At 38.2% G+C, this 22,947-nt stretch overlaps 1 protein-coding gene across 1 annotated transcript in view; it reads left to right on the forward strand.

Moving 5' to 3' along the window:
• Positions 1-21,212, forward strand: part of kcnh7b (potassium channel, voltage gated eag related subfamily H, member 7b) — a 42,723-nt gene extending 21,511 nt beyond the window's left edge. Inside the window, exons 6-15 of the mRNA XM_085434077.1 lie at positions 1,107-1,532; positions 6,077-6,476; positions 6,729-6,928; positions 8,463-8,715; positions 10,733-10,947; positions 11,085-11,172; positions 11,332-11,493; positions 13,888-14,044; positions 17,148-17,328; positions 17,608-21,212. Coding sequence (XP_085290203.1) covers positions 1,107-1,532; positions 6,077-6,476; positions 6,729-6,928; positions 8,463-8,715; positions 10,733-10,947; positions 11,085-11,172; positions 11,332-11,493; positions 13,888-14,044; positions 17,148-17,328; positions 17,608-17,895 — 2,370 coding nt within the window. The 3' untranslated portion in view covers positions 17,896-21,212. The remainder of the gene's footprint in view (positions 1-1,106; positions 1,533-6,076; positions 6,477-6,728; positions 6,929-8,462; positions 8,716-10,732; positions 10,948-11,084; positions 11,173-11,331; positions 11,494-13,887; positions 14,045-17,147; positions 17,329-17,607) is intronic.
• Positions 21,213-22,947: the final 1,735 nt, after the last annotated feature.

Here is a 22,947-nt window from a genome sequence, read left to right on the forward strand (position 1 = left end):
TCTTACCCCCTGTGTGCCCCTCTGTGTATTTATGAGCCCTCGTCTCTCTTTGTGCTTTATTCTATGTTTTCCCCAGCCCGTTATGTCTGCGTTCTCCCCGTGCTCTCTCTCCTCCTGTTTGAACCTCTGTGTACTTCCTGCTTTACTTTGCCCATCTCCCATCAGTGTTACGTTCACTCCTGCCGTGTCTTGTTATGATTATCAGTGTCACCTGTGTTCCCCGTGTGCATCCACTTCCCCTGATCTTCCCTCATGTGTATTTAGTCTCTGTGTTTCGTACAGTCTGTGTCGCGTCGTCTGTGTTCTCACCCCCATGTTTTCACGATCAGTCTTTTGTGATCATCTTCGTCTCAGAGTTCTCTTAGTTTGTCACAGTATTAGTTTTCCCAGTTTAGTTATAGTTTAGCCACGCTATCCCTGCTGTGTTTGTATTCCTGGTCTTCAGTCATATTAAAGGCTCGCTTTCTGTTAAACTCACTCCCGTCTACTCACTTGTGTACGCTCCTGGGTCCATTACACACACCACCGCACGACCTGCCTCTGCAGACCGTGACACATTGAATAATTTACCATCTAACCAGAGCTCATTCATCTGGGGAAATTAAAACAAATATTTGGGTACCACATTGCATAGTAAATTCATATCTATCAGTTAAAATGTATGCAGACTTTACTTTTCTTCAGTCTATCAAGTGCTTTTTCCAAGAGTAATTCAATGTACCTTCTGCAAATGGAGAACAAGTGGTAGTAACATTTATTTATAGTGCCAGGTCAGAGGCAATCCACTTGTCATAATGGCTATCTTTGACTAACTCGGTTTGACTGTAGAGGACACATTGGGTGTCACAGTTGTTATCAATTCATTCCTTAAAGTCTGTGAGCTGATTAAATGACCCGTGGATTTGATATATGAAATGGGAAACTGTGTTTAATCAAATTATAGATTTAAAATATATTGTTTTATACCAAAAAAGCACCATAAGCTTAAAACCTATAGCTTGTAATATTATCAATTATTCTAAGAGGTTGACCCAAAATAAAAATTGACAGCGATGTAATCAAGTGATTTTTGTAGCTCTTCTGACCCTCTCTCACCATTCCTGCAGGTCCTGTCCCTCGGAGCAGATGTGCTGCCAGAGTACAAACTCCAAACACCTCGCATTGACAAATTCACGATCCTTCACTACAGCCCATTCAAAGCCGTCTGGGACTGGCTGATCCTGCTGCTGGTCATCTACACGGCGATCCTCACTCCGTACTCAGCTGCTTTTCTTCTCAATGACCAAGAGGAGCAGAAGAGACGAGAATGCGGATACTCCTGCAACCCTCTCAATGTAGTAGATTTAATTGTGGACATCATGTTCATCATTGACATCCTCATAAACTTCAGGACAACTTATGTAAACCAAAACGAGGAAGTGGTCAGCCACCCAGCCAAGATAGCAATCCATTATTTTAAAGGATGGTTCCTTATAGACATGGTGGCAGCAATTCCGTTTGATCTTCTAATATTTGGCTCAGGATCAGATGAGGTATGTAATCTTTTGTTAATGTTGTACATGTATTTAGTTTTTTTTCAGCTAGTTGTTTTTTTCTCCCAGGGAGCTTTACTGCACATCACCCCAGGGATGCTTGGACTGTTGTACTTGCCCCTGTTCCACTACTTAAAGCCTGAATATTTTGGCTTCATAGAGATTACTTTAAATTGCATGTTTTTTTCCTTTCATTCTTTCTTTCTTCTTTTTTTTTCCCTTTTTTTGAATGGTCCTCATTCTAGAATCCATTTACACGGATTAATGGCTTACCAAATGGCAATCAATGATGCATTTATGTGAGGAGCAGGCCAACAGGGCTGTGTGCACAGCTTACATGCAAATGTGAGATGTCCATTGGTAGGCTGGCTGCCAGGACTGCTGGCTTGTTTGTTGGTAGGATATGTCCCCTAAGGCTCTGGATCCACTTCAGGGCTTTATCGTGCTTTGTAGACACTCCATTACACCCGGAAAGCTCCTGATTATACAGTAAACCATAATAATCTTTTCCATCAATGCGGCTGCTGCTGAGTCAGTTCAGTAAATGACAACAAATCAAAAAGAACATGGACATCTGTTTCACTCATCAGACAGTGACAAACAAAACGAGACCATGATTTGAAACTAAAGCACATCCTCACTACGAGTATGTGACTATGTTTACTTAACTTCCACTTTTGCCAAAAATGAAAAACCAATTGACTCCTGTTCTATAAATAGATAGATAGAGTTATACAGTGAGAACATGTGCTTGCATGACTTCTATTTATAGCTTTCCATCTTGATGTTTATGTCAGATTGAACATGAAAATTCCCGCTCAGCAGCATTCTCATTCAGAAAACAAAACCAGCCGAGACAGTGGCAGATGGTTTTTCACAAGGCTCATTCAATTTAGCAGCTTAATAAGACGGTTTTAACCTACAATCGCTTAAGTAAACCTTTTGATTAGAGTAGGAAAAATATGTGAAATAGATTTCAGTGTCTGTTTGCTTTAAAAACAACTTCGTTTTACCATAGTATTGAACATATTGGGAAAGTTATCATGCAAAACTGGGCAATATGAAAAACTGAATGTTTTGAGAACGTTTATTATATAAACTACTGTCCAGTGTCCAGCAGTTTCATTGTGAATTTGGTTGCTTTGTCCTGACTTGAACCTGTAAATGTTGTTTCTGATAGAGATTAGTAGAATGACAGAGTGATGAGGCTGTGTAGCCCTGTGTAACCATAAAACCCAGCTACCTGTGAAGGTACAGTTAATGCTGTGATTTCATTCAGTTCACTTTGATTACGTTTCAGTTGTCTGTTTTTTTTTCTTTTTGGATGAATCACATCTATCAGTAAAACAGGCGCTGTTAGCGGTTGAGAAGGAGACTAATGTTCATTTACCATCACACTGCAATTATACGCAAACATAAGCCTCACATTTTAAATCAGTTTAGGACTTTAGATTTAATGAAGATCTAACATACTTAAGGGGAAAAGGGACTTTGTAAGTGGAAAGTGAGTTTTAAGTAAGTAAATAAAACATAAAAAAGTAAACTGTAGCATAGATTTGCAATGTTTTCGACAATAAATTTTGAGTCAGTGTGACAAGCACAGGCTATCATTTTAAAACATCTAAGTGCTTTAAGCTTCAAAAAAAATCTTTGTGGAGCTGCCTATATATTTACATTAACATTACATTCAGCCTTACATCACACTTGGATATGAGGTTCAAATTCCTCCCTGAGTCTTCTTTTCCTTCTTTCTGGACCGGTGATGCTCTGATTTTCTCTTGCTGCCCTTTTTGTGTGTTGGCTTTTCTGTATATATCTCTGTTCAGATTTATCAGTGTAAAACTGGCCCTGTGATATTATTTCTGACTTTAAACACCTTGTCTAAATCTGACTGACATTCAGACTTTTAATTAAAGCACAGCCAAGAAATTCTTGACTTAACTGGAGAGATTGAACAAGAGAGTGTAGACAGGGAATGAGAAAATGATCACCAATTGCTACAATACTTTAAGGCAAATTAATGGTTCTGTCCTAGTGTTGGTTAGAAAAGGATGATTTGAATTCAACAAATACAGGCCACAGAGACACAAATTTAGTTAACCCATAGCCAATGCCCCATAAGTGTTTCACAAGAAACCATTTTGGTACATGCCAAGAATAACAATCATAAAATAGCTGACAGTAGAGGTGATAAAAGTAGACATATTCATTACGTAGAAGTACACAAAGTAGTGATTCAACTTTGTTGCTCAAGTAACAGCAAAAAAGTGGAGGCTCTAAAGTAAAGAGGTATTATATTAAAAAAATAGCTGCTCCTCTACCAGCTGCTATACGCAAAGCTAACTGAAGCTCATGTCATATTAATATTATGATAAAATAATACCAATACAATGATATGAATGAAGGCTTTATTTCAGTTCTATTTCATCTGTCTATCTTCATTGCAGTTTGCGTCCACACAGGAAAATGAGGATAATCAAGGGTTAAAGTGGAATTCAACTGGTATGGGAACCCTAAGATCACTTATAGTGGAGCAGTGTGGGGGAAAGAATCACAAATAAGTCACAATAATTGTTGTTGTGAGCTTCAGTAGATTTTGTGAACAGGCTGTGATGAACTGACCTGTGCTGCTGCTCTTTGTGGATTTAGCCAACTCAATTTGACAAGATTTAAGCTGGGGTTACATGCTCTATCTCTGACTGATTTCCCACCCCAGACAGCATAAATCTAGTGTAAAGACAGAATTCAATGAGTGAATCTGATCAGCATCATCACCTTAAATTTGTCTGCTACACTTGATGTTAACCATGAACACTATAGCTGCTTTGCATTGGTCCAACATACTGCATTGTTTTAAAATGGACTGTTTGAAGTAGCCAGTGTTGCCTGATTTAAAACAACTAGTATATGAAGCAACCTTTAAAAAGCAAATGAAAATCATAATTTCAGCAACACATTGTGTACGATATATTTGTTTAACTGCTAGAAATGTGGCTTTTGAAATTAGCTGCCATGTAAAACAAAAAAAGAAAGAAGTGATTGGCTTTGTGCTTGCTGTGTAGCAATAGATCCGGAAGAACAGTAACTTCAACTTACAGATATCTGCACCTTCAATGCTTCTGGCTGACTTTAACGTCTAGGTGTAGTGATATTAATGATGCATAAATTATGTGTTTTTTGGCTCTTTCAACTCTTTGTGTATGATAAGCGCAAGTGGGGGATACACCAATAAGGTTGTGTTTTATATGTTATTGTTCCCTCCATTTAGATTCAAATTAGTTTGGTGTTTGAAGGCATGCTGTGGCAAGAAATAACTCCCCTCAAATGGTTTAAGCCTAAAGTAGTAGTAGAAGTAGTAGAAAGTAGATATTTGTTAAAAGGTATGTATTATAGATACATAAAAATTCTACTTAAGTATAGTATGTGTTTGTTACTGCCCATCTCTGGCTAACAGGAAATACGTGCATCTGGGGCTAAGAAACTTTAAATGTGCATGCCATTGTTCCTCATAAAGTATTTGGCATGTAAAAAAATAAATGTCATTTATTTTACGCTATGGCCACATACAATATGGCTATAGTGTATAGCGTCTCACGTACAATAAGTTATTGTATATATACAATAATTAGATATTGTAGCTTACCCTCATTCAGTGTTCTTAATCTACCAAAAATGCCTCAAAACTGCCATGAGTGGTTACTATAACAGATTGAAACTGAAGCTGCTGTATTTGAAGTTTGCAGAAATGCAAGATATTACCTTTTTCTTCTGCTTTGTGAGAAAATATTTTAAAGTACATTTTTGTTAATATTATAAATCAGTGATGGGGAGATATCGAACCCCTTTTTAAGTTTAAAGTCTCAGTTAGAAACTACTGTGGCGGTCCTATTTCCTCCAAAATTACACCAATGGTAAACCTGTGCTGCAATGACTGTCAACATTTTGATAAAAGATAGAGAAATTCTGAAATATTTATAGAAGAATGATGTGGAATTTTGTTCATTTACCTTTAGATAACTAATGGTAAACGATATAAAGAAGTGATTATGAACGAAGTGTCATTGTTTCTTGTTGGACTTTTTCTTCTGTAATTGTCAGGTAAACAAATGGTCCTTTTAATAGGAATTGCAGTTACAGTTGTTAACACATTTCTTATTGACACATAGCAGCTACACAGCTCCCAGGGACCCATTAAATGAGTGTGCCTCTGTGTTCAGGATTGAACAAATGAAGATTTATCTATGGGCTGCTGGTGTCCTTACTTCTCACTTAATTTGCCTTTGACCAAAGAGCTCTGGGGTGTCTTATCCAGTTTTTTCTTTCAAGGAAGCTCATTAGTTTGTGAAGTGACTGTGAAACTGGCCCACAGCTTTAGACTTGTTGATAATATAAAGGAAATACACATGCAGACAAGTTTAGTAGATAAGTAGTAGATAACATGTCAGATCTTTTAGCATGATGAAGCAATATCTAAAACCGTTGATCTGGCATCCAAACTACTGTTGCTATTACTAATAATCTTCCTTATTGTATTTTTGTTTTAGACTACCACTCTCATTGGCCTGCTGAAGACAGCAAGGCTTCTGCGATTGGTGCGTGTAGCCAGGAAGCTGGATCGCTACTCTGAATACGGAGCTGCAGTCCTAATGTTGCTCATGTGCATCTTTGCCCTTATCGCCCACTGGTTAGCCTGTATATGGTATGCCATTGGCAATGTGGAGAAGCCTTACTTGGAACACAGGATTGGCTGGCTAGACAATCTGGGCGTGTCAATTGGAAAGCGATACAACTACAGTGATCCTAACTCTGGTCCCTCTATCAAGGACAAGTATGTCACAGCACTTTACTTCACATTCAGCAGTCTGACCAGTGTGGGCTTTGGAAATGTTTCCCCCAACACCAACTCAGAGAAGGTCTTTTCTATATGTGTCATGCTGATTGGCTGTGAGTATTTTATATGCTTTTCAGGTTGTATTTCAATTTACCATTATTTCATTCTTTTTGTTATCACTTGAATGGGTTTTGAGCAAAAATCTATCTTTTTTCCAGGTCCTTCACAAAACATTGTATATGTTTTAAGCAGAATGTGTTGACATTTTATCAAATTACCTGTGTCTTCATGGGTAACAGCAGTAAATATGCTGACTGTAGTAAAAACAGTACCTTCTCTTCACTCATTGCGTTTTTTTATTTCAGCCCTGATGTATGCCAGCATTTTTGGAAATGTTTCTGCCATCATCCAGAGGCTCTACTCGGGTACGGCCCGCTATCATGCTCAAATGTTACGGGTCAAGGAATTCATCCGTTTTCATCAAATTCCCAACCCTCTGAGGCAAAGGCTGGAAGAGTACTTCCAGCACTCATGGACCTACACTAATGGCATTGATATGAATACGGTAAATAACTGAAGTCACTCATCCACCTGTCCCTGTAATGGATATGGATATCCAACAAAACAAGTGATTGCACTGATGACAATATAAATACATGCTACTAAAAGAGCTTTTTTTCTCTCCCTTGTCTGCTTTTCAATTGGATTAACATCTCTTCATTGGTAAGAGCAGGAGGTACATATTTAATTTCTTTAAATTTTTAAAATGGGTTTCTGTCTGATCACTGTTTAAAATAAGAACCTCATTATGCTGTCTACAGACTGTGGGTTAGAAGACCCAGATGCAGGACACAGGAGGTAGACTGAAGTTCAACATGATAGTCTCTAATCAAAGTTAAGGTCAGACACTGAAGGTCAGGCATTGTAGCAAATAAATCTAACTGGGGACAGGCGAGAAGGGAATGCCTTGGAAGATTAACAGCATAATACAAAAACATTCTGATAAATGGGAGGTAGACAACTGGTGCTGTACATACCAAAGTGACCGACTGGCTAATTGGACATGTGTGAGGAAATCCAACAGATACTGTGATGATGAGGAAGGAAGTAATATAATAAAATGAAGACATTAAACTTAGAGACATACAAAGATTTTTTTTCACATTTGAGATTGTAATAGTACAAGTTTACCAGTAGACGTCTATTCCCAGGTACATTTTTGAAAATGACGGTTAAATAAATCCTTTATTTAAGAAAAAAAAAGGCAAATGTTACATTTTTTGTGAACCATTACATTCCCATGAATTAGCTCCTGGTAATTTTCTGAATACTTACCACATCTCTACTATTGTAATGTCTAAAGTTTGCTTTACATTATTCTTGTTCAGTGATTTAGTGCTATAAAACAAAAACCAACAATATTTTTTAAAAAACAACTTTTGTTTTATCTCAGCTTTAGTAAGTTATGTAAACGTAGTGTTTGATGGACTCACTCAGTACATTCTATATATCAGAGTATGAATTCAGTGCATAACTACACTAGATTAACAGGTGTAGATGCAAACGCATAGCACACTTTTGATTCTGATCTGCTTTGTTACCGGTTCAGCTTATAGTGTAGTTTATTCATATTAATCATTTCAATGTCATGACAGCCTATTTCTTTTGAAAAATATGCATAATATCTTCATATGTCTTATGCTCTCCTTTCTCTGTAATGGCAGCATCCATTCAAGCTTGCATGTACTTCACATTTCCTTGCATGCCTGTGTTTATGCTATTAATTAAATTCTTAAAATCAACAGGGGAGAGTATCCTTTTAGTGCCATCCTTTGCAAAATACTAGTATTTGTCAGCCCACCTCAAGTGTATGGCTGCTTTGTTTTCTTTAAAAACTCACAAGTTTAGAGGCCACCTCTATACAAAGTTCTTTTGAAAGTGCTTTTTTTTTCTAACTTGTGTTCTTTTGTATCTGAGAGAACAAAGCTTGACAAACTGATCTGATGATGTGGTCACAATTATCTCTGAAACACATCTCTGTAAGGATATCAAACAAATGTTTTGAGCACTTTATTTACTGTTTTTTCTCCGCATCTTAGGTGTTAAAAGGGTTTCCCGAGTGCCTACAGGCAGATATCTGCCTTCACCTCAACAGTTGTCTTCTGGACAACTGCAAAGCTTTTCAAGGAGCCACCAAAGGATGCTTGAGGGCCTTGGCCATGCGCTTCAATTCCGCTCATGTGCCTCCCGGAGACACTCTGGTCCACGGTGGTGATGTGCTCACTGCTCTCTATTTTCTGTCGCGTGGTTCTATTGAGATCTTGAAAGATGACATTGTGGTAGCTATCCTGGGTAAATACAACCCCTTGTTGATCATTTTACTGATGTGTACTAACATCTAGTGTTTATTTGATATTTTATCTCAATTACAATAAGTAGGTTGGGTGGATGGTGCTCAGTTGATTAAGAGCTTTTAAATTTAAGTCCTGTATGGAAATTTTTTATACCCAGAGTAAACTCTTTTGTGCTGTTTGACATTTTGCCAATGTCTATCAGGAGTTTTGTGCATATAATGTCAGTCTCTGCTACACATAAAATCCTCTGCCTCCACCTGGAAATGTGATGAACTGTAATAGTCAATGTCACCTCCCTGTTGTATTTAGATCGCTCAGCTGACTGTGTGTTAAATGTCAGCACCAAGCTAACTAAAACTTTAGGCAGGTCTAATTTAGTCTCATACTGTTTTGAGCTTATTGTTGATTTTGTAAAAAGATCTTTAAGATTTACCTTTTGTTTATATAGTCAGAGAGGAAGCACATACTGTACAAGAAACATTCTACTACCCACATGTGAATTCAATGTGCACAGATGTTCTGGACCTTGGCGTATTTAGCATCAGAAAATTCAAAATAAAATGTGCCTTCATGTGGGTTTTCACATTTCGTTTTCTGTGAGTGTTCTGGGGTGTTTGTGTGACAGGTTTGACACTCTGGCATTTCTATTAAGTGGCCTCATGGAAGGTTGTCTGGCAGTTTCAAAGAACGCAGTGAAAATGGTGCCACTTTTTTGACAGCACTGGGAAATGAGTTAAAGCTGCAAAATAGAGAGTATTAAAATAATGTCAGTAAAAAGGAGATTTGGCTAAAACAACTAGCAGCTCTAAATTTGAAGCTATATTTTTCATTCTTTATGTATTGATACTGAGCTTGATGCATCAATGTTAAAATACCAATACTGGAAAAATGTCTATTTATTTTTTCTTCATGGGTAAACTTCATTCATGCACTCCAGACCGGGCCTGGATTAGATTTTATTCATTATTCATGAGATTAATTCTCACTAAAGCTGCACCTGAAAGAATGAGGTTTCAGCTTCGCAACGGTTGCTGCATCACACAAAACGTGTTATTAGTGATTATCGTGGAAAAGCCACTCAAGCATAATTATAATGCTCCATCGCCATAGTTTATTCTCACATGGGGAACTATACCAACCTCTAACATGGCAATGGTCAGCCCATGGTGTTAAAGTATTTTTCTCTTGTAATGATCATGACTCCAGCAAGGCGATTAGCATTGTTCTACAGGTGAGGAATTAATCTCTTATCCTAATCAATCGTTGTGGGGAGAGCTCTGTGTTTGTGTGCGGGGGAGAGACACACCAGTCTGTGTGAGGCTTTCCTCTGTGGCCGAAAGGTGTCCGGTGCATGCTGTGAAAGGCACACTGGCAGCCAGCATATCATATCTCTTTCTTCTGAACCCCTGCTTACACTGTTGGCATTTAGTGAACCCCCCACACCAACAAAGGGATTTTTCATGATGCCCTTTAAACCAGGCCTCTCGTCCTTTGGAAAATGGGCCCTTATTTCTGCAAAGGAAGCTCTTTTATTCTCCAGACTAAAAGCTAAGCTTACCGTAGATTTTTTGGGTTTTTTCACTTTTTGCAAGTTCACTGAAGAGCTGGCTTAATTATGTGATAGCCAAAATCAGTGCAAAAATTGCCTTTGAAGTGCACAAGTAAAGTGTGTCAATTGCAATCAAGCCCTCCTTTACCCATCGCATCAAAGCTGCTGCGTGTTAGTAGTTACTCCTCAACATAAATAATGGATCAAAGATAGAAAGACAACTGATGTGGGAGACGATCTACACAGAAATTAGAGGCTGTCTGATTTTGATTATCCACAAAAACAAACACGTCTGCGCCCCTTAGTGAAATCAGAGTGATAAATAAATTCCTATTGTAATCGCAGCAGAGATTTATGCCTGCGTCATGCCTTTTTTTGGAACTCACTGTAGCTCAAGTCAGCATTTTTACATCTTCCCACTAAAACTGTCAAGATTACCTGTTGTTTGTGTGTTTGTCACCTCCAGGTAAAAATGACATATTTGGAGAAATGATCCATCTCTATGCCAAGCCTGGAAAGTCTAACGCTGATGTGCGGGCTCTGAGTTACTGTGACCTGAGCACCATTCAGCGAGAAGATTTGCTGGAGGTGCTAGACATGTACCCGGAGTTTGCAGATCACTTCTTCAACAACCTGGAGCTTACTTTCAACCTGAGAGATGACTCCACCAAGGCAGATAATGTAAGAACATTTTGGACCTATGTGTTTAATGGGTGTTTTGATAACAAGTATTCATATTGTAATTTGCCTAAATTATGTTTTTTTGTTTATTCTTGGTAACTGACACATTTTCTGATTGAAGCATTTTAATTTTGCAGCCCTGTAGTGTCAAAGAAAGTGATTCAGATGGTGAGGGAAATAAAAATGTGAAAAGAAGAATCTCTTTCACAGCAGATCTGTCTAAAGGTCAGTAGAAACATACAGGAGAACCTTGTCAAGCATGCTTTGTGGCTGCAAATTTTTTTCTTTGTTATTATTCATGGATTGGTGCTCCGATATGCAAAAGTCTGTCCTCTATGGGATATGGTGTTATTCCACTGACTCCTGCTGATTGCCATTCTACAGGGGAAAGCAAAGAAATGGTTAAAGAAGTTCAAAGGGAGAGAGAGTCTAACTCGTGCCTAAAGAGATCTTCAGTAGTTCTGGGTCGCTCTTCACTCACAGTTCCAGGCCTAGACTCAGACGTTATTGTCAGAGACAGCTTGGACAGAAAACCACCTTTTGAAGGTAACAGATCTTGTCTTACAGATGAATTGTAAATATCTGGTGGATAAAATTGTAGCTTTTTTGGCAAGAACTTTCAAAGCAGTGTTGCAAATCGTGATGAATATTTGTAGGACAAACACTAATGTGAGTGGTGGGAAGACACTGAGGGACAATGTCTTTGACGCTGCATTAGCAGCTCTAAGAGGGTGACTGGTTGTGTGGAGAGTGTTGGGATGTTCCCAGGCTTCTAGAGTTGCTTTGAGCAAAAACTTGGGAATTTAAATATTTAGGTTGCCTTCTGCCAAAATGCTGCTCAGCTGATTATAATTCTAAGAGACAGGATGTCATCTGTCTCAAAAATCATAGACTTAATTAAGACTGCATTATTCTCCCTTGCAGACATGCATATGAAGAGCTGCAGGGTCTTGCAGTTTTTCTTAATTTTTTTTTCTAGTCCAGTATCCAGACAAATGCCTTACATGCTGTAGATCACTATTGATATGATTCCATCCGCAAATTATTCTACATTTAATATTCTTTTGAAGACAATTTTATAAGTGCAGGTGGCAAAGGAACAGCATGCAACTGCAGTCCTTCAGACAAAAAATCATCAGCCCGTGCAAGTTATCTCTGTAGAAAATAACTTTTGACAGTTTGCTCGTTTCATCATCATCATCATCATCATTTATTTATTTATATAGCACTTTAAAAACACACCTGGTAGACCAAAGTGCTGTACAATACTAATATGCACATAGTAATAAAACCAGACATAGCAATAAAAAAGAACATTAAAAAAAATATCAGTTACCCACAGAGTTAAAAGCCAGAGAATAAAAATAGTTTTTTAATAAAGACTTAAAAACTGGCACTGATGTAGCCTGTCTAATATGGAGAGGAAGGTTATTCCAAAGCAGTGGCGCTGCAACAGAGAACGCTTGGCCATAGCCGTGACTTTGGGACCAAAAGCAGCAACTGCTCAGCTGGAGCATTCAGGTGTGCATTAACAAAATACTGAGGAGGGAAGACATCAGCAGTGGTCTCAGAACCAATTGCTGCAGTTTATTAGTCTGAAAGGGGTAATAAAGCCATTTCCAAAATACTTTACGTCCATCATTCTACAGTGACAAAGATTATTCATAAGTGGTAAACATTCAAGACAGTTGCCAGTCATTCCAGGAGTGGACACACTACTAAATCAGAGAAATTGTAAATTGCAAGGTTAAGTTTGTAGAGCTTCTTGTAAACAAACCATCATTTAAACCAGATCACAATGCACAACACCACATTTGGTGAAAACCAAACACAGTGTATTACCAACTGCCAAATCGAGGGTGGGAAGGTGAGGATTTGGGCTTATTTTGCAGCCACAGGACCTGAGTATCTTGCAGTCATTTAAACTCCTCTGCATACCAAAGTATTCTAGAGTCAAGTGTGAACTCATCTGTCCAACAGTTAAAGCAAAACTGAATCATGTAACAGGACAATGACCCCAAGCACAGCAGAAAATCTGCAACAGAATGGCTGAAAAAGAAAAGAATCAAGGTGCAGTAATGGCCCAGTCAAAGTTCAGACCTCGGCCTGATTGAAATGCTGTGATATGACCTTAAGAGAGCTGTGTATAAACAAATGCCTGCAAAGCTCAGCAAATTGAAGCAATGATGTAAAGAAGAGTGGGCCTAAATTCCCCCGCAATGATATGAGAGACTGATAAGGTCATACAGAAAACAATTACTTCAAATTACTTTACGTTACTGCTGCTGTAAAAGTGCTGAATCATGGGATATACTTGGTTTTTCCACACACCATTTTTATATTTTGGCTTCTTTTTTTTTAAATAAATAATGGCATGATTCAATAGGCCATGTGCTGTTGTTTATATGTGCTATAATCAAATTTAAAATGACCTGATTTTCTATGTTTTATTGAAAATAAAATAAATTTACCCAGTTAAAATGTACCCAGTATCCCAACTGTTTTGGAGCTGGGGTTCTACGTGATACAAAGTCGGACCGAGAGAACGACTATCAATGCACCCTCAGCCCAAACTCTAAACGAATCTATGCAACTCATTGTATTAGTGCAAAGCCACCTGCACAGTCTGTTCAGTGAGATAACTTAATCACCGAATTAACCACCCCTCTGTTTAAAACAACAAAAGAGGCTCCACACATATCACTAGACAGCAGGTTAAATACTACCATGTGCCAAACAGAGATAACAGGGTTAGTTTGCAACTGGAAAACACCGATATAATAATTCTCCTGGTATAGCAGTGTGATAAATTACAACAAAGGATCTACACACAGTTTGCTGTAGAGATTAATTATATTCTATTTTAGTAATGTTTAGTGATGACGTTGCTCTGACCTGCAAGTGAGGATGTAAATCATGCATGTTGGTTTGGTCCTCCAGATCTGTGCTGTGATAAATGGGCCTGTAAGAAGCCTACAGACTACCTGGATGAGTCAGCGCAGTTCCAGGACCTGAGAGAGGATGATAATTCTGCCAGTGAAATCACATATGGAGAGGTGGAACAACGCTTAGGTCAGCTTCAGGACCATTTAAACAGGTACATATTTTTAGAGTCAGCATGCAGATGGTTGAGCTTCACTTTGCTGTCATAAACTATGAATTACCCGAAAATGTGAACTTTTCTAGTGTGAATAACAGTGCTTGTTTTTTTTCTTCTTCTTTTTTTTGACTAACCCTTTTTCTTTTACCAATGGTTTGCCATTTCAGCCACACAGCTCACGTGTGGCGCCACATGAAATTGCAGAAATTTCTCTTCTCATTTAAACTTACCAGTTGCGCTTAGCACATCTCTGTTTGGAAACAGTGCAGCATCTTATCAGATGGTGCAAAGAGTTGCTCTTTTGGACGGTATTTCTAGATTATTGTCTAAATTTACTTAAGTAAATGATGTTAAAACTTCTCTCCTTTAATTTTAATGTGAAAAGTTTAGGTTAACTTTGAAGTTAAAGTTGGAACTCTACTTGTTCTGAAGAAAATAGGATTACATTTTTTACATTTATCCAGGGGCATTCCTTTACTGAAGTTGTCTTTTTTGATTGCACTCAGTTGCTCCACATATCTCCCACACCATTACACCACCAGCAACCTGAAACATTTATACAACACAGGATGGATCAATGCTTTCATGTTTATGCCAAATTCTGACCCAACCATCCAGTTGTTGCTACAGAAATCGACACTTGTTAGATCAAGCAACATTTTTCTGATCTTCTGTTGTCAAATTTTGATGAACCTATGTGAATTGAGGCTTCAGTTCCCTGTCTTTATTTGACAGGAATGGCACATGATCTGGTCTTCAGCTCTTGTAACTCATCTGTTTCAAGGTTCAACACAGTTCTCATTCAGAGATACTCTTTTGCAAACCTTGGCTATAGTGAGTGGTTATTTGAGTCTCTGTTGCCATCCTATCAGCTCAAAGCAGCCAGGCGATTCTCCTCTGAACTCTGGCATTTCCATCTAGAGAAGTGCTGCTCACTGGATATTTTCTCTTTTTCATACCAGTCTCTGTAAAGAGATGGTTGTGTGAGAAAATGTCAGTAGATTAGTAGAAATTCTGAAATACCAGCAGCCCATCTGTCACCAACAACCATACCATGTTCAAAGTCCCTTAAACCACCTTTTTTCCCCAACCGCTCAGTTTGAACTTCAGCCGGTCAACCTGACCATGTCTGCATGACTAAATGCATTGAGTTGCTGCTGTGTAATTTGCTAATTAGTTATTTTTGTTACCCAGCAGTTGAACTGGTAGATTCAACAGTCTGCCCATTAAAAATGCATGGAGTCATATGAGTGAACATTTCACTTAAAATGACTCAGAAGGAGCAGAGTGGAATATTTTTTCCAGTTTTAAGTGCAGGGTAAAGGCTCCTCTCTGTTCCCCTCACTTTCTCCATTCAACATCTAAATCTCATTTGTAAACCATAGCTACTGCTGATGTAACGTCTGACATTACAGCAACCGAGCGCACCATAAAAGTCACAAATTTTCACTTGTGACTCATGGTGGCTTTAAATGGAGCCTTTTCCATTTTTTCAAAACATTCTGTAAAACTGATTTGGGAGAGAAGCAGCCTTATCTAGAGGCATTATGTGTTTATGTATTTGTCTGTTTGTTCAATTGGTTGTTATTTTTTCTACTGTCTTCAAGTCTACATATATAACATTAATAGTAGTTCTTAAAAACAGAAAGAATGGATTTATCTATCAATTGCATTGTCTAATTTGAGCGGATATTGAATGTATGATGGATTTTCACTGTGCACAAAAATATTCGGGTAGTCTTTTAGTCTAGAGCATTTTCTGGTATGTTCTGTGGCGACAGCATAGGTATATTTGTCACTATTCTTATTTATCATTGCATTTTCAGATAAATGCTATTATTAATTTCAGTAAATGATAAGGCAGTGCTTTATTCTTTTAAGATGTCACCTCCCACACTGCTAAAAGTAGGCTACACCAAATGTGAAGGAGTAGGTGGAGGACGGCAACTAGCTGGCAGAAGTCGTTGTCGGACTTGGAGTGGGAGGTTGGATCTAATGGAAGCAGGATGCAACATTGTAGGACCGGTGCAAATCAAACTTGAGAATGACCTGGTACTAAAGTCTTTATATGGTAAAGCAGCGCTCAGAAAAAAATGTGCCTGAAACAATTTAGAATGATAGAAACAAAATGGTGAGATTGATTTCTAGCAGCTACGTTGTACTTTACCTTCCCTAAAATGAATAGATTTTATTTTTGTCATTCCTGGAATGTAGAAACACATCTTTGGCAGTAGTTTCAGAATCACACCTGCAGTCAGCAGCCACCTGAAACGGACACGCAAATGAACAGCAGATGGTATTTTTAGCTGGAATTATCACAGAGAATGAAAGATCGCATCAGGGTGCCTGAAATACTGGGCAAGCTCATTTTATTAAGCACAAATAAGGCATTTTATCCACTGCACTATACCTGACCTTGTTTTTTTTTAATGCTGGCTGGCTGCAGGATGAGCAGCACTTCTCTGTCATTTTGGTGTTTTTGTGGCTTTGACTAGTCTGAAAGCATATGTGGCAGGAAAAAAATGTCGGTGTGGCCTTTCTCTTTTACACATCTATGTAAATAGCCAAGAAAAATATTGTTTGGTACGCTGAAAAATACTGTGCGGCTGCTTTTACTTAGTGTCTCATGAGCCACAGCATATTAAATGAGGAAAACAAAAAGGCTGACAGTGTCTTTGTGCATTAGATGGAATACACGTTGGGTTTGGGGTTTTTTGCCTTAAGTCCTAAATATAGAACTTTGATCAAATCTAGACTTAATTAGATTTACCAGATGAGTATAATAGTTATTTGCACAGTAAATGCAGAATTCACATGTCCCACACAAAGCTCATTATCGCTCCTAGCAGGGGCAATGTCTTTCATCTATTGCTTTGACAGAATGTTTCCACACCGTTGCCGTCTCTTAATTTTGTCCAGAGCAACGGCTCCATCTAGTGCTCAGTGAAGCACATCTGAGTGTGCTTTCAGCCATTGTCACACACAGTTAGGTTCACACTGTCCGAGTTACGTAAATACTCTTTCTTTTCATACTTATCTTTTGCTAATATTATACAGTATATCTGTCTGTTTTTGCTCATCAGTCCTTTTTTTTTTTTAGGCTAGAATCTCAGCTGTTATCTGATATGCAGGCGATCCTGCAGCTGCTGCAGAGGCAACCAACTCTGGGACCGCCTGCCTACAGCACTGTGACTGCTAATCCAGACTATCACAGATCTGCAGTGAAGGTTCAGCCGGCTGCTCTGAATGCAAGCCATTTCTTTAGCTCTGCAGGAACTCAAGTAAGGATGCCATCACTTTAGTTGGTAGACATTATTTTACATAGAGCATTTGTTTTCCACTTATGTACACATTGAGACCTTTCCCTTCACTTTTTCATACTGTTAAACTAAATGTCACATCTGTTGGTTTGTTTGTTTTTCTACAAATACAGTTGTGTTTTAAGGGTAAATATAATTTCACATCTGAAACAGGATATTAAATGTATATATATATAATGAGATTATTTACCCCAGCACAGGCAACTAAGATCTTATTATTGTCAAAAACTGTTTTTTTAGGCCCCCAACCAAAAACTAGGGAGCACCATTCAGGAATCTAAAGACTCTGTGTTGAGCTTGGCCAGTGTGAATGCACCCACTGAGGACAGCCTTAAAGAATTTCTTGTGCAGAGACATGCAGAGGCACAACAGCATCAACAACCATCCACAGGGCATCAACAGTCAGCACTGATCCTTCTTCCACCTGAAAACCCTGCTTCCTCTTCTTCCATGTCACCTTCAGACTCCAACCTCAATGCCACTGGACTCCATAAACCTGCCTCAGACCAAGAGTCTCCAAGGCCATAAATCTTTTCTGCAGCACGGTATTCTAATATTGAGGTTGTAATGCTGTAATTACTAAGTAGCAGTTTCTTTTATCAGCATGCTGGCACAGTCATCTGTGGCTTGGTATTAGAAATGAGATGTTCTTACATTGTGCATGAAGACAAAACACTGTTTTACGTGGTTGACACGGAATTAAGAAACTATTCCTGCAGCTGCCAGTATAATATGTAACAATAGTTACATATTTTAACAGTAGTTCTGTCAAAACAGGATTGAATCCATAATCATCATCATCCTCATTCATTTTTGCTCTTTAAACTTACATGGTGATGCCCACTTAATCTTGATGCACCTATTTAACCCATGAGGACAGCATTTCAGCATTTTTAATTAAATTCTTCTTACTCTGCAAGAATGCTGGTCTCCACTAGGTTGTGATAGAAATACACAACCAATGTGTTTTGCAAATGCTTTTCTAGTTAACGGACTTTGTGTTTTTTGCAGACACACTATTGCAGCATTTTATGTTCCCACACAGTTGGTCACACTAGCATGGGCTATGTGGCTTGGGCAAAATCGAAGGTGTGGATAGTGACACTAGCTCCAAGTGTAAGCAAGAAGAGCCGACTGACCTACCTCACAGTAGACAGGCTCCAGTCATCAGACAAATAGGGTTCCTCCTGCTGGTATCTGCAAAACCAGGGAAAGACTGGCATCTCCACCTCCCCACAGTGGATACAATAACTCACCAGGTTCTGCAGCAGAATTGCCAAAAACACCGGGAGGTGCAGTGCATAACAGCAGCCAGCTGTTCCTCAGTGAGGGGTCTGTGGATGATGAACATTCATGGAAAGTATTAAGAAAGATACAAAAAAATAGAGGAACTTGTGGAAAAAACATACTCTCAAAAAACAAGTTGAAGGTGATGGTGGCACCACGACTACTTACTGTACTAGCATTTCATAACATCTTATGAGCAATAGGTGTGAGTCATTTAAAAGTGACAAAAGTGGGTCATCTGGTGGATAAGGTGCTAGTTTTAAGCTAACTAACATAATACCAGTACTCAAGTGCAGAATCCACAGAGAGCGGAGGCTGTAGAAAGCCAGGACTAACACACACTGCCAAGCAAATTAAAAGTCTTTACACAAGAATTTGCCAACAACCCCATCGAGCCTTTTTTCAATCCTTTCATGCCTGTAGTCTGAAGAGGGAAAGGTTATCTCTCCAGACGCTGGGTGTCAACAGAGAGCCGCAACTGTATTACTCTCTGCCAAAGTTCAATGCAAGTGATCATTGTTGCTTGTTATACTTCAGAGCAGCAGACAAGAACACATGAAAGCCTCAACTAAAATATTGTGAATGCTGAAAGGAGCCAACCCATTACTGTTACCAAGGCTGGCTGGCAGCAGCTGAATACAGACATGTTTGTTTAGGCAGTTAACCTGTCCAACCTGAAACTTGGAAACAAAGATGTGAGCGAGTCATAGGTACCTGCACTGCTATCAAAACACGTGAGCACCGGAAACGTGAGGAGGTGGCTTTTTCTTTTTCTTTCTCCATTTGCAGAATGCAGTTCCTAGCACCTGACGCTGAGGCACTGAGGACAGTGGAGGTTATCTTACATGATGCAACAGTCACGGATGAGCCTGGTCATTAATGTTAGAGCCCGTTTAGAGTGTAAAGTCTGTGTGGGCACATAAAAACATTCCAGGCTTTGGGAGTAATGAGTCTGTATATGAAAGAAATATAAGTCTTCTGTAGCCATTAGTGTAATACAGCATTATTACAAATAAGAGTTTTCTGATGTATGTTGTATGCCTGTCTTCTCTGAAGTGTGACTCAGGGGTTATGGACAATTGCACTGCAATATACTGTACAGTATCAAAAAAAAAGACTATGGTTTTCTTCTATAAACAATGTGCTTTATTACTGCAATGACTAATGTGCACCTGGTGTACAATGTTAAGCCAACAGAATACACTATACATACTTATCTGGAAAAATATAACATGCAGATTTGAGATTTTTTTTTTTTTCGCCGTTTGGAGAAGTATGATATAGACATTTCTACATTTAGAAAAGAAATAGAAAAAAATCATATCAAATGTTTTGTGTCTTATAACTTACTTTCTCATTTTTCTCTTACAATATAATTATTCAAAAGTGTTAAAGGAACTCTGACTATGAAGACGTGCATACCTGATTATATTAAGATTAACAGCAATTTGAATGTTATTTAAAAAACGTTTGTGAATTAAAAAAGTGACACATTGTTGGAACAGTCTTGGTCTTAATGTCTAGATATTACAGCGCGTATTTTGTTCAACTTTTTTCAGGTCGACGGTGAAATAATACAGCCCCCCTTTCTTTTCGTTACCCAAGACTGTTTAGTCTTGGGTTTAGTCAGTTTAATAGTAACACACGTAAACATGGTCCATAACGACTAGCTCGCGCACATCTGCCAGCCACCTGCATCCGAAGTGTCTGATAAGCTCCATCAGTCTTTGTTGGAGAACAGAAGAACACTTACGGGCCATGTGGCATTTCATTGTAGTTGTTGCTTACAGCCAACAGCATGTTTTTCCTGTTTTGGTTGGCTAAATAGGGAACTATGCCATGTGTTTTTTTTAACACCGTGGTTTAGTATATGAGATCACACGAGCTGAAATAATCTGAGTTCCTTTTAAGTCAACATTATGTTGTATGGGAAAAATGTGAAAGTGGCCACTTAAATGAGTGCATCATGGTTTGAGATTTAAAGGGTTTGGGAAAACTTACCTATGAAATATAACATATACTATTGCAGCCTATGGGGAATTCTTATTAGTTTTGTAGTTATTTATTTATTTATTTTCATATGGATCTACAAAGCATGCATTTTTTTGAGTCTCTATATGCTTACCGTTTTGCACTGCCTGTCAGCCCAAAGTAGCACATTACAATATAAAATGATGTCAGCATACTTTACTCGGATGAGGTGTTGGGGGGAGAAGAGGAAGGGGCACTGCGGGACACAAGGACACATAGTACTTGTGCATAAACAGACCCCAGAGAGTATCTTGTGCCTATATGACAAATCCAAATGCTAAGACAGCATCTTTATGTATAAATAACCATACATAATGAATTATATAGTCCCTGTACAGTTTTTTTTTCTGTTGGCAATGAAGGTTGTTGTTGTTAGACATTTGTAGGAAATAAATACATCCCATTGCCAGAAATGTTTTTTTTTGTTTTTTACTGAATAAATTACATTGAGTATTCTATAGAACATACAGTAGTGCATATGTTAGTTTTGAAACTGTGGGAGCAATAAATAAAAACGCACAGTTGGAGTTGTGTCGCTGGCTTTCTGTTATTCAGTCCATATATGTGTTTACAGTTGCTGTGTACATAACTGAAAGTAGAACATATACTATGAATTATGAAGTGTTCCAGGAGGATTGTGGGTCCTTGAGGAAGGTGAGTGATTATTTCACAGTATGTCAAATACTTTGTTGCAGTTGTTTGTTTTTAATGAGCATCTGCCAAACGTACAATGCATTTCTTTATATTGTTGCTCTTAGGAGCCATGACTTTCCTTTTTTAAAAAAAACAATCTTGACCAGTAGTTTGGACATTGATTGCTTTTTCATTCATTTTCAGTTCAGTCCTTGTAGCGGACCATTTTCACAGGAATGTGTTTTGTTTTGTGTGTGTGTGTGTGTGTGTGTGTGTGTGTGTGTGTGTGTGTGTGTGTGTCACTTAACACTGACCTATGAATCAATCAAGTACAATAACACACAGTTATATAAGACAATTTGCCATAAAGTAGTGTTTTTGCACCAAGAAAGTGATTTGCACAGAGCTAAAAGCTGAAAACTTGACAAATCTTTGCATGATGTTTGGTGTCTTCTTAAAAAAATCTTAAGAAACTTGACAAGTGGAGGATAAAAGAAGAAGCCAGGCCTAAAAACTATCTACAGCATATGAACGATGAGCATTTGATGGGTGAGTTTTTGAAAGTAAATAAGAAAAAAAGCAAAGATCTGACCCAGGACATGAATCAGATGGGTGGCTGCCAATAAGCTATTCTTTATGAAGAGGAAAAGGATAAAATTAATGTAATTTGAAGACAGAAAAAAGTAAGGTCAGATTTTGACCTACCAGGCAATATCATCTGGAAAACATCTAGTTGGCTTCATTTTTCAACATCACAACACACAGCCAGTAAAGTAATAACATACCTGCATAGAAAAAACCCATAATGGAACACTGTCAGTCATTGATTGGCTTCCTCAGAGCCCGGACCTCAACGTTATTGAAGCAATGTGGGATCATCTTGAGAGAGAACAGAACAAAGGCGGCCAATATCCAAAGAATCATTGTTGTGAATGTCCTTCATGAAGCCTGGAAAACTATTCCTGAAGAATATTGCCTAGGAGACTTCTGCGCTTTTTTGCATACTACATTGTAACCCATCTACTCGTTTTGACCACTTAAAATATCTTTATAGAAATATTATTTAAATGTAACTGTGTTATGTTTGTTGAAATTTCTGTAACCCCCTTGTCTCTCTTTAAAAATGCATTTTTAACGTCAGTGAGCGTTTTACATTGATAAATAAATGCTATATAAAAGTTGTTTCGCCAAAAACTGATTGTAGCTTCTACCTCGTGACAGAAATATTCTCTCTGATATCGATATTTTTGACATATATTTCATAGTATAGGCAAACAAGACGATCACGTTTTGGCACAACTGGCTGGCTGGCTCTATCGCTACATTAAAGAACAATAACAGAGTTTTCAGGGTGGAGAAAAGAAACCGGGGATGGACCAAAATAACTCGTGACGTAGAGATGAGTTGCTTGGAAGTTTTCGCTTTTGAAATATTCGTTTTCCCTTTCTTTTCTGGTCTCTGTGCTTCAAAGTTTGAATTATATAAGGTCAGATTTTGGCCTACCAGGCAATAGTACTAGAAAGGTGTTGCTATGGTCGCCAATGCAGAAAGTTCACTACAATAATGTTACAATAATACTGTGTACGATAAACGATTTACAAAAAGTCAATTTAGGTCACTTTCTGATCT

Source organism: Copadichromis virginalis, linkage group LG16 (assembly GCF_057382275.1).
Source record: "Copadichromis virginalis isolate Kocher_CV1m ecotype Utaka linkage group LG16, C_Virginalis_male_GT1.1, whole genome shotgun sequence".
Classification (NCBI taxonomy): Eukaryota; Metazoa; Chordata; class Actinopteri; order Cichliformes; family Cichlidae; genus Copadichromis; species Copadichromis virginalis.